The sequence below is a fragment of the Diadema antillarum genome, unplaced genomic scaffold (assembly GCF_040938485.1).
Source record: "Diadema antillarum isolate AM-2024a unplaced genomic scaffold, OU_Dant_1.0 scf00000111, whole genome shotgun sequence".
Classification (NCBI taxonomy): domain Eukaryota; kingdom Metazoa; phylum Echinodermata; class Echinoidea; order Diadematoida; family Diadematidae; genus Diadema; species Diadema antillarum.
Window position 1 is genome coordinate 3204948 of NW_027271000.1, and position 16491 is coordinate 3221438.

General features: G+C 40.9%; 1 protein-coding gene across 1 annotated transcript in view; it reads left to right on the top strand.

Annotated features, from left to right (window-relative positions):
- LOC139719489 (fasciculation and elongation protein zeta-2-like) overlaps nucleotides 1-16491 on the top strand; it is an 89847-nt gene that overhangs the window by 41511 nt on the left and 31845 nt on the right. Inside the window, exons 3-4 of the mRNA XM_071630907.1 lie at nucleotides 511-675; nucleotides 1227-1353. Coding sequence (XP_071487008.1) covers nucleotides 511-675; nucleotides 1227-1353 — 292 coding nt within the window. The remainder of the gene's footprint in view (nucleotides 1-510; nucleotides 676-1226; nucleotides 1354-16491) is intronic.

The following is a 16491-nucleotide window of genomic DNA, read 5'->3' on the forward strand; positions in this document are numbered from 1 at the left end:
TTTATGCACGCGAAAATTATAGCATATACAGTACAATCATGTTATGGTGAATAGATCTACACACTTACAAAGTTAAGTACAGATTGTAAAGAATCAGCTTGATAATGTTGTGATGCATATGTATTATACAATCATGTTCATGGTAAATAGATGTACACACCCACAAAGTGTAGCACATACATGTATTGTATTGTAGTTTCCAGTTGTGGAATAAAAAATAAGGAAAAAGAATGGTGTGTGTTGATTAATAAACAGATGTCATGAAAAAGAGAGTTGAAAGTGATGCAGGAAAATGATACATGTGAAAATTCAAAAATTCAAAACTGCAATGAAATTAAATGCTACTTTTTAAATCCATGTCCTGAATAATGTCTTCATTGTGCAATGTAGTCTCCTTGGTCACAGTATTTTTGTTCTAAGAGAAGCTTTTTCACAACATTTGTGATTGAAAGATCTGCCTTTGATTGGTTGGGTGATTTTATTTATTTATTTTTAATCCATTCTGGGCAGCCCCACAATGATGACCTGGACCTTCCAGAGGATGAGGACCTAGCCCAGTGTCTCGACCTCCATTCCATGTACCTCTCCTCCCGGTCTCATCACGACGTCGTTGACATGGACACGCCTGTGGTCACGGCGGACGAAGTAATCGAGGAGCTTGATGAAATGTTCCAGGTATGTTGACAGGCCCAGAATGGTTGCGATGAGATTACAAGGACCATTCCCACCCTTCACATTCCATTGTGATGGGGAGATATTGCATGGGATGCTGTCAAAACACTTGTTGTTGTTGCATGATTGAGTCAAAACATTTGTTGATAAGTTGCATGCAAATTGAAAGCATTGCTGCGGTTAAGATAGGATTGAAGCGAAGAAATCTATTGTCATTTTGAGTGCCATGAGCTTATGTTGCCCCTTACTTTTAAAAGAATTCAGAGAAACAGATGGCTCCTGCATCAAAATGGTTTGCTTATAAATATGCAAAATGAATATCAAACATACATGCCGCTGCTTGTGCTTGGTGACAAGTGTGTAAGTGCACTTCTCTATGTTTGTTTTTGAAACAGTGCAGTATGCAATTCGCTACTTTTCCCCCTTTTCACTATCTATCCATCTATCTATCCATCTATCTGTCTCTGTCATTCTACTTATCTGTCTTTGTCTTCTATCTCTCTCTTTGTTCTATATCTATTCATCTTTGTATCTTCTTTTGTTTGACTCTCCAGTCGACAGACACAACGCCAGATGAGGTCATAGAAGAGGACAGACTGTCAAATATTTCCCGGGAGCTGCAGGCCCTCCGAGAGAGGTCCCTGACAACGAGCAGCTACGAGGAGAGCAAGGTGGCCCAGGGTAAGAGGAAGCCTACCAAAATTCTTGCATTTCCATCCATCGTTGCTTATTCATTCCTCCGAAATGAATGTGGGCTATGTGTTTTTCTTCTATTCGAGCCGTGCACCTGGGGCCCGGGAGTGAGGGAATGGATGGTATGAACAGAATGACAGAACTGTGCCAGTCGCATCCATCAAATGTGCCACACACGAAAATGCGGTATACTGATCATTTCCCCTCGCTTCATATCATGCTAGTACCGCCATAAATTAACCTCATCAAATGTCTCTGTCATTTGCGATGCGTGTCGTCAAAAGAACCTGGGAGGAAGAGATGTGGCAACTTCAACACCCAGGCAGGCATCGATGCAGACTGAGCCGCCTCCATTGTTGTAGATGTAGTAACTGGCAACCAACATTCCTACATGAATCCTCACTTCGTTCATGTCATCCCCCAAGCCCCCCCCCCTCCCAGGCAGTACACCTGCAGTGCTGCGCCTGACTCTGCCTCCCCTCCCTCAGCTCTATGATGATGCATGGAATTTCCATGCAGTAGTAGATCATTCCATATACTCTGCCGGAACCTCTTCTTCTTTTGAAGTTGAAGGATTGTTGATATTACCAGGACATTAGAAAAACCCTATGCCTGCTTGGGCACTTGGGCAAGGGCACTGCACATTAAACAGGCAAGTGTCCATTGTCAGACAGTGCTTTGTAGTAGGCCTGGGCAAGCAGGTAAAGTGGTTTGTAGCACCCAGTACTTGTTAGCTCACCTGAGCCAAAGGCTCAAGTGAGCTATTGCGATCGCCCTTCGTCCGGCGTCCGTCGTGCGTCGTCCGTCGTCCGTCGTCCGTCGTCCGTCGTCCGTCGTCCGTCGTGCGTCGTCCGTCGTGCGTCGTGCGTAAACTCTTTACATTTTCATCTTCTTCTTGAAAACCCCATGACCGATTTTCATCAAACTTGGCAGGTAGCATCCCTAGGGGGTTAGGAACTCAATTTGTTAAAATGGGCACCATGCCCCACCCAGGGGGCCCCCAGGGGGGCCCAAACCCCCCAAAATTAAGGAATCTGTAAAAATCTTCTTCTCTAGAACCAGAAGTGATAGAGCTAAGTTAATACTATGAGTTAGTACATTGATGACTGTAGTTTCAAGTTTGTTCATGGCAGAATCAGGGGTGCCCCCCTTGGGACCCAGGGGAGGGGGGTGGGGAAGGGTTCTAATGGGGCCTAAATTGTACATTTTCATCTTCTTCTTGAGAACTCCATGACCCATTTTCACCAAACTTGGCAGGTAGCATCCCTAGGGGGTTAGGAACTCCATTTGTTAAAATGGGCACCATGACCCACCCAGGGGGCCCCCAGGGGGCCCAAACCCCCCAAAATTAAGGAATCCGCAAAAATCTTCTTCTCTAGAACCGGAAGTGATAGAGCTAGGTTAATACTATGAGTTAGCACATTGATGACTGTAGTTTCAAGTTTGTTCATGGCAGAATCAGGGGTGCCCCCCTTGGGACCCAGGGGGGGGGGGGGGGGGTGAGGAGGGGTCCTAATGGGGCCTAAATTGTACATTTTTATCTTCTTCTTGAGAACCCCATGACCCATTTTCACCAAACTTGGCAGGTAGCATCCCTAGGGGTTAGGATCTCAATTTGTTAAAATGGGCACCATGCCCCGCCCAGGGGGCCCCCAGGGGGCCCAAACCCCCCAAATGAAGGAATCTGTAAAAATCTTCTTCTCTAGAACCAGAAGTGATAGAGCTAAGTTAATACTATGAGTTAGTACATTGATGACTGTAGTTTCAAGTTTGTTCATGGCAGAATCAGGAGTGCCCCCCTTGGGACCCAGGGGAGGGGGGTGGGGAAGGGTTCTAATGGGGCCTAAATTGTACATTTTCATCTTCTTCTTGAGAACTCCATGACCCATTTTCACCAAACTTGGCAGGTAGCATCCCTAGGGGGTTAGGAACTCCATTTGTTAAAATGGGCACCATGACCCACCCAGGGGCCCCCCAGGGGGCCCAAACCCCCCAAAATTAAGGAATCCGCAAAAATCTTCTTCTCTAGAACCAGAAGTGATAGAGCTAGGTTAATACTATGAGTTAGCACATTGATGACTGTAGTTTCAAGTTTGTTCATGGCAGAATCAGGGGTGCCCCCCTTGGGACCCGGGGGGGGGGGGGGGGGGGGGGGGGGTGAGGAGGGGTCCTAATGGGGCCTAAATTGTACATTTTTATCTTCTTCTTGAGAACCCCATGACCCATTTTCACCAAACTTGGCAGGTAGCATCCCTAGGGGGTTAGGATCTCAATTTGTTAAAATGGGCACCATGCCCCGCCCAGGGGGCCCCCAGGGGGCCCAAACCCCCCAAATGAAGGAATCTTTAAAAATCTTCTCTAGAATTAGAAGTTATAGAGCTGAGATAATACTACTGTATGAGTGAGTACATTAATGACTGTAGTTTCAAGTTTGTTCATAGGAGATCCAGGGGTGCCCCTCTCGGGGGTAGGGGGGGGGGTGGTTGGAAGGGTCCAAATGGGGGCCTGAATTGTACATTTTCATCTTCTTCCTGAAAACCTCATGATGGATTTTTGTCAAACTTGGCAGGTAGCATCCCTAGGTGGTCAGGATCTCAATTTATCAAACTGGGCACCATGCCCCACCCAGAGGGCCCCAGGGGGCCCCAATTCCCCCAAATTAAGGAATCTTGAAAAAATTGGGCCCTTATTGTACATTTTCATCTTCCACTTGAGAATGCCTCATCAAATTTTGGTAGAGCTGTGAATAATTTAGATTAGTGACTGCGTGAAAGGTGAACTTGCGATACTCAGGTGAGCGCTAGACCCACGGGTCTCTTGTTAATGTTAGTCTTCACACCCAGGCTTTCTATTGTGTTTGTTGCCAAACCAAATTACATGTAAGAGAATATGCCTTTTATGTATGTAGCTGCCACTGCATAATCAGGCCTTGGTTTCTATATATGGGAGCATCATTTTTATGGAAAAACAACAACATTTCCAAGTCATGTCTTTTTTTAACTGCATAAATTGGATGAAACAACTATTAAATGGGACCTCTTTTACGCAAAATAATTACTTTGTATAAGATGCAACTTGCTATTAAAAGAAGGAGAGTTCAGGTAATATCCAACAGAGTGTAGCCACAGGTATTAAAAAAAGCCCCTTATCACCCGCTGGGCCTGACCTCAATCATCACATAATTGCCTTCCATCTGAAGTCTTAGCTGAGCAAGGCTTGTCGTGTGGTGGCCAACTTGTGAAATAATCTACACATCAAGAGTTCTTGAAAAAACAAAAAGTATGAAGCTCACCGCCACATTGCTAGTTTACGTGTTGCTATGTTGAGCACACATCTGACTGGCAGAAGAGATGATGCATTGGGAACTTCCTGCATACAATGACACAACTATGAATGCCAGAATAACATGGCTGCGAGACTTTATTTATAGTGGCTCAAGACAGTAATTGTTTTAAAAATCAAATAAGGTGTTGCATTTGTGCATATTAATTCTTGTTACAAGATCATAAAAAACAATATCGTGTCGAAACTATAATGAAAACCCGTCTTCGATCAGTGCGTAGAGGCATGTAGTTTGAGATTGATATTCAAGTGCGTGCCCATGTCTTGAGAAAATCCTGTAGTGTATGGATGATTAGATTTCTGCTGTCTTGTAATTGGGACAGTAGTTTAATTAGGACAAAGATGTCTTACCCCTCCCCTTCTCCCCCGAGTCATCCTGATAATGCGATGAAAGCTGCATTACCCAGGCCATTAACGGAATGATCTTCTACAATATTGTATACAGACCGACATGAAAAATTTGCTACAATATGCTCTGCAGAGGCGGGGACGTCATTGCCCTGGCACACGACGAGTGGTTCTCTTCCCAGATATAATGTATCATGTCCATTGTGACAATTCTCCAATCATTTTTAACCAGCTATCCGTGAATTGCAGTAATACCCTGAGAGGTTTGCTGCCGTGCACCAATGCCCATGGATGCTTCGCTTGGGATTTATGTGACAAGGGTAGGGGCTTTGTGATAACTGCAGGCTTGAGTTGAACGCTCGACAGGCGAGGGTTTCAGAAATGCTTTAAATCAGCTAAGAAGTGAGTAGTAAAAAAATCATCCTGTGTAATTCTCTCCTGTATATCTATCTGATGTGATGCCCTGGGATGTTCGTTGAGTTTCATTAATTGGAGCAGGTTATTTTTATTCCCACAAATTTTATAGAGGAAAGAGAATGGAGCTTTCAGCATAAGAAGAGAGCTTCACGCCTCTTTGCTTTTCTAGGATATGCTGCCGACATTGATGTTATGACTGTGTAGTTGTGAGATGGAGATTAAATGTATTACAAATACTACCTGTTTCACTGGCCTGTGTTGCTTATAAAAATGCCTATTTATTTAGCTTATTGTCTCGCCCACGTAGCAGGTGTGAGACATAGGTGTCACTTTTCCATCATCGTTGGCAATGGGGGCATCATTGTTGTCGGTGTTGTCAACAATTTGGTGTACTCTCTGGTATTTTCCACAGCTTTGAGCTCTGACCACTAAACTCCTATCACAGGTATATAACCTAAAAATGCCCAAAAGCTCAAATATGGGTGTAGTCAAACAAGATCAAAGGTCAAATGTTCAGTGAACTTGCCTGTATAATCACTATACTCACTGTATTGTGGAGAACTCGTAATAACTTTCCACAGATTTAAGCTATGACCACCAATTCATACCACAGATACATAACTTGAAGATGCCAGTCAAGCTCAAACATTGGTGGATTCTGAGGTCAAAGGTCAAAATGTCAATAAACTTTACTTGATTTATGCGTCGTATGTTGTGCTCTCAATGACTTTCCACAGCTTTGGGCTATGACCACAAAACTCATACCACAGGTACATCACGTAAAGATGCTGGTCAAGTTTGAATATTGTTAAGTCAGGAAAGGTCAAAGGTCAAACAATCGATAACTTACATTGGAAAATATTTTAGTCACAATTTGCCATAAAATCTATATGCAGGTGAGACATCATTTGGCATTTGCCTTGTTTCATTTGTTATTGAATTACAGCAGATCTAAAAGAATGAGCATGAATGAGCCACTTTCAATTTCATGGAAAAAAAAAACGCTGTTGATTTTCAGAAGATTTTAGTTCTGTGTTAAAGAAGAATCTAACCCTCTGAAATTCTAGTATGTTTGAGATCAGTCAAGATAAGTTATAGCTCAGTTGGATTTGAGCAATATCAAATTCAGAATGCTATTTATATGCCAACTAGTCAAATATAGCATCATCATGGCATCTAAGAAGAGTTGCTATGGTTACCAACTTGTGAAATTGCTTACGTAATGTGGCCTCTGTCCATGGAATACACACATGATGCAGCTTCACTTCTTTTCCGTGATTCCTTTTGGCATATCGGGGAGAAAAGGGACTTGACTAGTTATTTCTTTGCTTTAGGTGAAATTTAATGGAAGGATTATGAAAAAGGTTGAAAGGCGATTAATATGCAAATGATGTTATAGGTATCATAAACGAAAATGAGTGCATCTCTATAGAAAGCGGTGCGTCTCTGCTGAAACACATGACCATGGTTTGCCATGGCCGTGACTCACATTAGTTAGTTTACCCGAATGCAACAGAAATCAATATCTGTGCGGGGACTGTGAAATCTGGCCTTGTCTCCGGCATTCCCCCAATGGCTGGGGCACACACAGACAGCCCATCCCGACTGCCTGTCAGCCGTCATTCAAAAAAACGCTGTGACGACCAAAGAGGCAGGCACCTCCGTAGTCCCCGCCCCTCAACGCGCCATCTACACAGTAAGCAGGAATGTTTGGTCAGATTGGAAAATCATCGGGGTGGATATTGTGATGCAAATGGGTGCAGACATCTACTGAAGACTTGTGTGTACACCGACAGACATAGAGAAAACACCTGTGTCATCTAGACTGTTCGTCATTGATGTTGACTCACAGAATGAGGGTACCAGCCGCTGCTCATCATTGGTAGTCAACGCTGTCTGCTCACGAGCAATCCCTTTTTGTGCATATGAACAAAATCTTGATGTGTTATATTGCCTTGAATTGTGGAGTAGTGAGTAGATAAGTCCAGTATGTACACAGTGCTGTTCTGTAGCCTTTCAATGGATTCAAGTGGCTTACGAATAGGTTTTGTGATATAACATGATTTATTAGTGTTTCTGCCATGTAATGAGATTTTTATTTCATCTGCTTCTTTCAGTTCCACTCCTATAGCTACTTTTGTCAAGCACAGATTGTATGTTGCTAGGACGGACAAGCGAAATGAAAACTTTCGGCAAACTTAAATGGCTTTTCATGAATATACAGATGCAATCGTTAGCTCATTGAAATGAGATACAGGAATTGTCATAGATTTGAATTTTTAGTAGGTCTAATGAAAAAAAGAAAAAAATCTTTTATTCAAATGAAAGCAGACATATACAAATACAATGTGCAAGTAGCTGTAATCATCCTGCACTATGACAGAAAATGACAAAAAAAGAAAGAGAGAACAAAAGAAGGAAGAGCAAGCATGAAACTAGAAGAAAAAAGTGAGACAAGGAGAGAGAGGACTGTAAGAGTAAGCATGTTCAAAGTTGGATTGAGCCAAGTGAATACTGTATCCCCTATATATTTCGCAGGGTTTACATTTTTGCAAATTTTACAAGTCAGGTGCTATTTGCTAATTTAACAATACACAAAAATACTTACTCTGATCCCAATGTGAATGCTATGTGCATGCATACATTTCCCTGTTTATTCCTGTACGCCATGATTGCGAATTTAATCACCAGTGATTTTGTCAGGAAGTCCCAATTCATACAAAAAAGTAAGACTTGCTAAATATATGACATAATTATACAGTATCACTCTGGAAAATCTTATACCTACATTGTACTCACATGTAAAAGTTAGAGAGTACTCTTGGGTCATTACTTCTAGGCTGTGAAAGCTTTTTCCCCAATGTGTGTGGTATTTTGTCCGATGTAGCACTGAAATCGAGTGAGGCAAGTTGTGTCATGGAGAAAGTCTTGCTTGAAATGATTGATTCTGCATCGGATCATGTCATGGCAATGGAGATGCATAGATATCTTGCCAATTGAACCAATCAGTTTGAGTAAAGAGTGCCTCTATGCGTTTCTGGATCACCAGAAATTGCCTTGTCCTACATCTATATGATGTGTACCAATACTTTATTTACAAAGGGAAAAAGATTTTGTATTAGTCAATATGCTTAAGGAATTGTTCTCTTTTTATGATCCAACTAAAAGACAAGTGCCTCTTTTTGACTTGATATAAGCTGTAAATCTTTACTGAGTATCTTCTTTCCTGAGTTAAAAGGAGTTCTTGCCGAATCAGCCATTGATGGTGATTTGACAAGAGGAAGTCATTCTTTTTTTTTTTTTTTGTAGCTCTTCTGCAGATTGCCAACTTCTTTCTCCTCTAAAAAGCTGAATAATAGAGTACCTTTAAATGCAAACACAGGCCTGGCCGCAACCTCATCACCTCAAATTAGATTAAAGCGCTATTTGGAGGCATCTTACAGAGAGGAGATTGGTTGCTAACAGGCTTTGTTTGTCCCAGGGCCTTGGACTACGGCATGTGAAGAGAAGAGATTATGTGATGGTGCCCCCATCAGGAGTACATTGTTGTGAGGCATTGTAATCTGCATATAGGCCATGTGTGCTCTGAGTGCTTCCTTGCAAGTTCTTCTTTCCTCTGCTCTGATTTCTGCAACTTGCTGCCATCATCTTTTAGCTTTACTTGGTACCACATTTTTATGTCACTGTGAACATTTTCTCTATGTTTTAATAGAGTGTCATGACATTCATTTCCATTTGTATATCTGCAACTGTCTGATTCTTTACTGATGCCTTTTTATTTTTCTAATTTTTCTATCCATACAAATGAATATCATACATAATGTTGAAATTTAATAGACAAAGTCAACACAGCAAAAATTCATTATTTAATCAGTATTTTGCTTTTTGTATGTAGTTCTTGTAGATATTTCACTTGTGGACTTTAACTGAATATCAATTCCATTAAATTGTCAGTTCAGGAGGATAGAACACTTTTTGAGGCAAGTCAGATTTACCACGTACATAACATATGGGGTAAGATATGTTTGTTCAGTTGAAATTCTTGTTTAGGTCACACGCTTGTCTGTCATAAATGCTGAAGCATTCTAGGATAAGGGCCAGCATATAGTGGATTTGGCATATTATGGTTTTGTATGCTGCTATTGTAGACAGCCATCTGGGGAGCAAAGCCCTGTTTCATAAAGCTGTTCATAAAGTTACGCATGACTTCACGAATTACTTACATATGGCAAGCCAAGTGGGCTTCCTAATCATTGTTTTGTATTGAATTTGCAGATGATAATAATTATTCTTACATGTGAGCACAAGTTTTTAGTTGAAAGTGTATTTTTGCCCCAAATGTAGATGAAATATTGACATATAGTTGTACTTTGCAAAAACGTAAGAAAAAAAAATTTGCACACATTTTGGCACTTCATATTTCAGTCGTTTGTAGAGTCTCGTGTAACTTTACGAACAGCTTTATGATACAGAGCCCTGGTATGTTTGTATAGCACATGCTATCATCAAATTGGCAACAAGATTTTCTTTATGATGTGAAGGGCGCTGGCAAGGAGAGGCCAGAGAGAACATCGACCTGGGGAAACATGATGGGATTACGATGATGACGATGCAGTGAACAGGAAAAACTGCCGTCACTGGAGTGTAGCGTGGCCATCCATGGATAAAGAAATGTTCTTGCGATGGCTTTGAGGTCATGGAGCAGACATTGGCATCACTTAAAGTGTGCTTACGTTTTTCTTTCTCAAAAACTTCCTCAATTTAAAGGGCCTAGATTAACATGGTCAAAATAGCTGAAAGCCAGACCCCATGTCACCCCAAGTTGACTGTAGCAAGTAGAGCGACATCACACAGAACAGTGTTGATGTTTATGTTAAAGCTAAACAAAGAAATGAAAACAGTTTTGGAATGATATGTTTCAAATGTTTTCAAGAAATAGTGATGCTTGTTGCAATCACACTGTTCAGATAGAATCAGTTCCTGATGTCATTACCTGTACCTTGCAGTTCTATGGACCTGTGCAAAAATAAGATTCTTTGTCGAATTGCCTTTCACAATAGGAAATCAAAAGGACAAATTATGTGTTTTTCATCAAATTTATTGCAAAGTTCTGATAAATGAGCAATGATTTGTTTTAATTTGGAAAGGGATTAAAGTTGCTAAACTTTGGACAAAAGGTGATTGCTGTAGTCATAAGCCTGAATTTATGGGAGAGCTGTGAGGCCATGACATAAATAAGCGCAAGTTCATGAACACACCATAAAGTGTGAGTAGGGCTGTGATAAAATGTCACATCTGTAGGAAGAGTTCTTGACGGCAGTAATTTCTGCATAGTTCACAAGGTGGCTTGGTGTGGGCCCACCATATTTCGACGATGCAGCCACGTTTCTCACCACGACCTGGCAGGCTCATTCAAATGTCAAGGATAGGGTGAAACATGTTCGAGGCTCCTCACACCTTGCACACCCAGGTCTCTGCATGCCATCTCTCTCAAAACCCGTTTCCATGGAGATGAGACCTGGATGATAATGACGAAACCGCGAGGAGGATGCCGCGTCCCAGGCCAGGGGTTCGGCAGATGCCGTGTGAGGAGTACTATTTCGGTCTTATGCCATCTGTATGGATCATATGATCCCTCTTAATGGTAATGACCAGTCACCTTAAGGTTGGATGGTATTGGATGAGGTGTCTCAGAGATATGGAGCATCTGGGAGAGATCCTGTTCCAAACACTGAATGCAATTAGCAAAGGCCAAGATATGCTGAGATGAACACCTCCAAACATTTTTATAGGGCAGGGGTCAGTAAGTGACCTCCAACTTAGTTTTAAAACCCACCTTGCGGGAGTTGTTCATATCATGTTTGATGTACACGTGTATGTGCCTTGGAGTTTTGACTGGGTTGCCCAAGCAAATACTAGAATGTGGCTTTATTCATAGCATATAAGTCTTCAGTGATTGGTTTCCATACTTAACGTTGATGAGTGATAAATTGCTCGTGTTCTCGGTTAAATATGAGGATAGAAAACAAGAAATCAAACATTTATAAAGTAATGAAGACATCTAACTGTGTTCCAACATCTATTTGCATGACTACATTGTAGTTTGACAGAAAAAAAAAAAATGACCACAGCAATGCCTGTTGTATCCTTCTTTTAATAGAACAAAATAAAATATCAAAAAGTGTGTGATGTCAGAATGCATCTTTGATCATTCCCCCCCCCCCCCATTTCAAAGATATTATGATATGCCTATTTTGAATACGCAACGCCTTTTGCAACTGGCTAGAAATGAACAGGATACAGCAGCATGAAGTTTACTTTAATAGTGTAGTGTATATAAAACTAGAATGTTTATATGTGCATTTCCATTTCTTCCAAGGGGCATATTGTCTCATGTGATTTCACTGCAAGAAGGTAAGCACTGAATTATTAAGCTCTATATGTGGCATATTTCTGTATTAAAAATTACACACAATAAGATTTTTGATCTAGAGTAGATGTTAACTTTGCCAGGGCCCCTAAAGTGATACTCCATTGTCTGATATGACCACCTGCACATGATGCTGTTCCTAGATATCTGTCTACTTGCCTGGGCTGCAGAACTTTGTTTTTAGTCGAGTGCATGATAAAGAGACTTTCCCTGACTGGAAATCATATTTTTCTCATTGTTTTGTATAATGCTCATTTGCTAATAAAAGAGAAAAATTATAGACCAACCCAATCAAAGAGAAGCAAAATTAGCTAAATCTTGACATTGCTAATTAGAGACACTAGATAAATGTTCCTACCTGTGTTTTTAAACATTGTATTTTGTTCAGGCAAGTAACCTTAGCAAAATAGGCAACTGAAATAAAATAGATTATATATTTGTGTATGTATGTGTGTGTGTGTGTGTGTTTATTCGCTATCATTCACATATGCGATTTGGTATATGAGAAGTATGACATACACAGTACCCTAGATACTGGATGACCTTACCTGCATATTGTGTTTCACCTCTCTGGCATTTGAAAGTGTTTATGGATTCAGTGATGGTCAGAGAAAAACTTGTGATGTGTCAGAAATAGATAGTGTATCTTGTTACCATAGTACCATATTTTGCCTCATTACCGCTGCATCATACTGAAACCAGGTCACAGAGACTTTCATTGGAGAAAACATTCCAGCTGGTGTCTTCTGAAGTCCTACAAAACAAAATACTTGACCTTCACCCTGATGCGTAAAAAGATGCAGTCAGACAAAAGTCAGAAAGTCAAATGTAAGTCAGGTGTCAGCCAATCAGAATAGGGTATTCACAGACTTGTGTTTGATTTTCCTGACATATGTTTGATTTAAACTTTTAAATTCAATAGGGCCCTGGTTTTGCAATTGCTTGTGAACATTCCATGCTTCCAGTGTGTTGTGACTGTAAACCCCATTTTAAGAAATAAAGAAATGACAAGAAATCAGTAATGATTGTACTGGATGAACATTATCTATCCTTTTTCTTCTTTTTTTTTAAACAGAGAAGCCCAAGGTTAGTGCAAATAGACTCATTGTTTTCTTCATGATGAAGCAGAAGAATGTATATTATGCTACGTATAGAGCGTAAGAAATCCACAACTACGAGTGCTAATTATAGCCAGGAAGCTAATCACCCAAGGCCGGAGACTGATTCAGATTGCACGATGCTAATCAACGTAATTACAAGTCCATCCCACCAGCACCACACATTCTCCGATCAATCTTCTTTGCATCAATCGATGCTGTTTATTTTCTGTGGCTGAGTCACTAGGATCCAGCTTCAACAAACCTGATGAATCTATTTTTGGAATATGGAAAACAAGTTTCTGCGTCGCGCGACCATTGTGCACAAAGACAGTGAAAAGACAGAATGAGGATATCTTTGGTGCTTGAAAATTTTGTTCTTTACATAAGATATTTTTGTGAGGGCATATGCTGCATAACAGTGCATAAGAAATCATTTCTTTCAGTAGGGAACAAATGCAAGAATTTTTTGAGTCAAGTATTTTGTGACATCAGATTCTGTCATACTGAGTTTCCACTTTGTAAAGAGAGATTAAGTTACAGCACTGTTTATTGTAATACAGTTAGTTAATGGTCTGTTTCTCAAAAATTTTAGTTATGGCTTTATTCTTGTGCAAACGTACAGCTCGGATTGGGTAAAAACAAAACCAAGTGGATGAATGTAACCTTGATATGTAGGTTGACAAATACCGTCCCGGTGGTAGACACCGTCTTCATGGTTCAATTTTTCATGCTGATGAGGTAGCATCTTTCCAGAACGCCATACTGTATGCAAGTATACACTTTTCCGGTAATGAGGGCTGTAGCTTGACGTGCAGTGGTTCAAGAAAGCATTGTAAAGGAGGTTGTTTACTGTAAGCTTTAATCATGGAAACAAGCATAATTCTGTTTTGTTTGATAGGTCTGTAGGAACATTACTTGTTGTTTGAATCATGAAATGCAAGACTTGTTTTGCCTCACTAATCCATGTAGTCCCAGAAACCACATGGGATTTGGTGGTGTATCTTTTTTACATTTAAGCTTCTTTGATTGGTTTTTCATGTAAGGTAAATTTGAAAATGAGTCTTTATTTGTGCCCTATCTTGTTCATATATCATTGTTTTTGTTTGCTTTTTTCTCTGTCTGAATATTCAAGAAAACCAAGTAATTTGTTAAATTCATGACTGATTACCAAATGGACAGCACATATGAGATGATTAATGATCTATCTACCTCCCCCCCCCCCAATGTAAGCTGCAGTGAAATTTGCAGGCATCAAGATTATATAATGATGACCAGTTCAAAATTTCTTCAGCCATATTCCTACAGGATTTTTGGTTAATTTGTGATATGAACTTTTATGTATATAGATGCAAGATAAATGCTGTACTACGGTGAATAATGTATCATGCATGTAGTGTGAGTCTACACGCATGCGCATTCACACACACACACACACACACACACACACACACACACACACACACACACACACACACACACACACACACACACACACACACACAACACACACACGCATATGAAATAAGCATATGTTCTGTAGGGTGGATTGGTATGTAAACCAACAACACACATAATAACCCCGAATAGGCTGCCACAAAGCCAGCAGTATCCACCACGAAGTCACTACTTCAAATCTAAAAGTAATTGTGTCCAAGCTTAATGGAAATGGATTAGAATGCAGAGACTCCAACCCCAAGCACCTTCTGATCTGGAGATTCTCCCGCCCGAAACCCCTAGCAAACGGGAGACTCCAAGTTGATGTGTGCGAAGCGCGAAGTTCCTAGGATTCTAGGTGTTCTCTGGTGCTATCTAAGGCTTATTTTTTCAACATGCGATAGAAATAAGTAAGAAATCCTTTCCACCGGGAGACACAGAGCCAGGGCGGGAGAAATCAAATCTCAAACGGGAGAACGGGAGATTGTGCAAAAATGGGCTTTCGGCGGGAGATCTCCCGTCGAAAACGGGAGAGTTGGAGTCTCTGAGAATGTGGTTTTGGCTTCCACACTCTTCAAGGAGGTCATTCTAATCACGCTTGAGGATGAGGTCAGGAGCTGTGGCAGATTGGTATGCGATGCTGCAGATTTCCCTGGGAACACTGTAGCCACTTTTGTCCTTGATGGTAATAAGCTGTATTCCGGTGATCTGGGCTTGATCTGGGCTACGAGTATTGAGTATTCAGCCATATCACCGAAGGTGTTGCAGCAATTTGCATACATGTGCAAAATCAAAATGCAATGGCAACTGAAGATTAATGTGAAGTGGTCAGATTCTTGCAAAAGCTTAAATACCTTTATAACATCTTGCTTTAGCGTCATTATTCTCACTGATCCTGAGTGTATATGGACCCTGGAAAGTCATAGGTGTTATTGTTTGTTTTTCCAATTATTTAAAAAAACAAACCCAAAAGTGGGGCTGTAAACCCCCAGCCCCAAGATCCGCAGCCCCTAAATCGAGCATTTACATGCAAGTCAATGTTTGACAGGGCCAGGGCATTTTCACTGGTCACAAGGTTCTCACGTTAAATCATCAATAGTCTGAACTGTATCATTGGGGATACACTGAGAGAGTGTGTTGTTCGATGTGCTGGATGTAGAATGACGGCAAGATAGTCATTAGGTCTTTCTGAACATAGAATGTTAAGTTGCCTGATAGACACTGCCTACGAGACTTTTAAAATGATTCCCGAGCTATTTTTAGTTCCTCATTGCAGCTTGTCGAGGCGCATATTGCTTTTGAGTTTCCCCCCTCAGGTTCAATATTCCCCTCGCTAGCAGAGGTCCACTATAATTGCTTGCATCAAGACCACTCAATGACATTAGGCCAATTTAAGATGGTCACATGACCAAGAAAAGTGCCAGTGTAATTGCCGAAAAGAAATTGATGTTATGCGAAAAAAAAGGGGTTGGGCAGTATGTGATTCCGAGATTCATTTGGAAAAAAAACCCCCAACAACAACTGCCCACTCTCTGAACCTTGACGAACATCAGAAGTGTTGATCAATTGTGCCATTTATCAATTATCTTTGAAGGTAGAATTCTGACAGGTCTCCTCCCACCTTGTGCTCCGGTGTCAAGGCGAACAATGCGCCTGCCTTAATGAACACTTCATTACACATTGCTTAGTAATGATGACACACAATGTGAGGCAGAAATTACGTAGCAAGAAACTGACGCAAGGGGAAAAAACCAAGATGTACAGATGGCCCCACATTGATATGCTTGCAAAGGAAAGTGAGTGATTTGGGATTGGTCAAATCAAACCAAGATGTACAGATGGCCCAGCATTGATATGCTTGCAAAGGAAAGTGAGTGATTTGGGATTGGTCAAATTCAAACCAAGATGTACAGATGGCCCAGCATTGATATGCTTGCAAAGGAAAGTGAGTGATTTTGGATTGGTCAAATTGGCACCACATGACATTTATTGATTTTGTTATACAATGTAGTGCATGTCCGTGTACTATACTTCTTGATTCTTGCGTAAGGAATC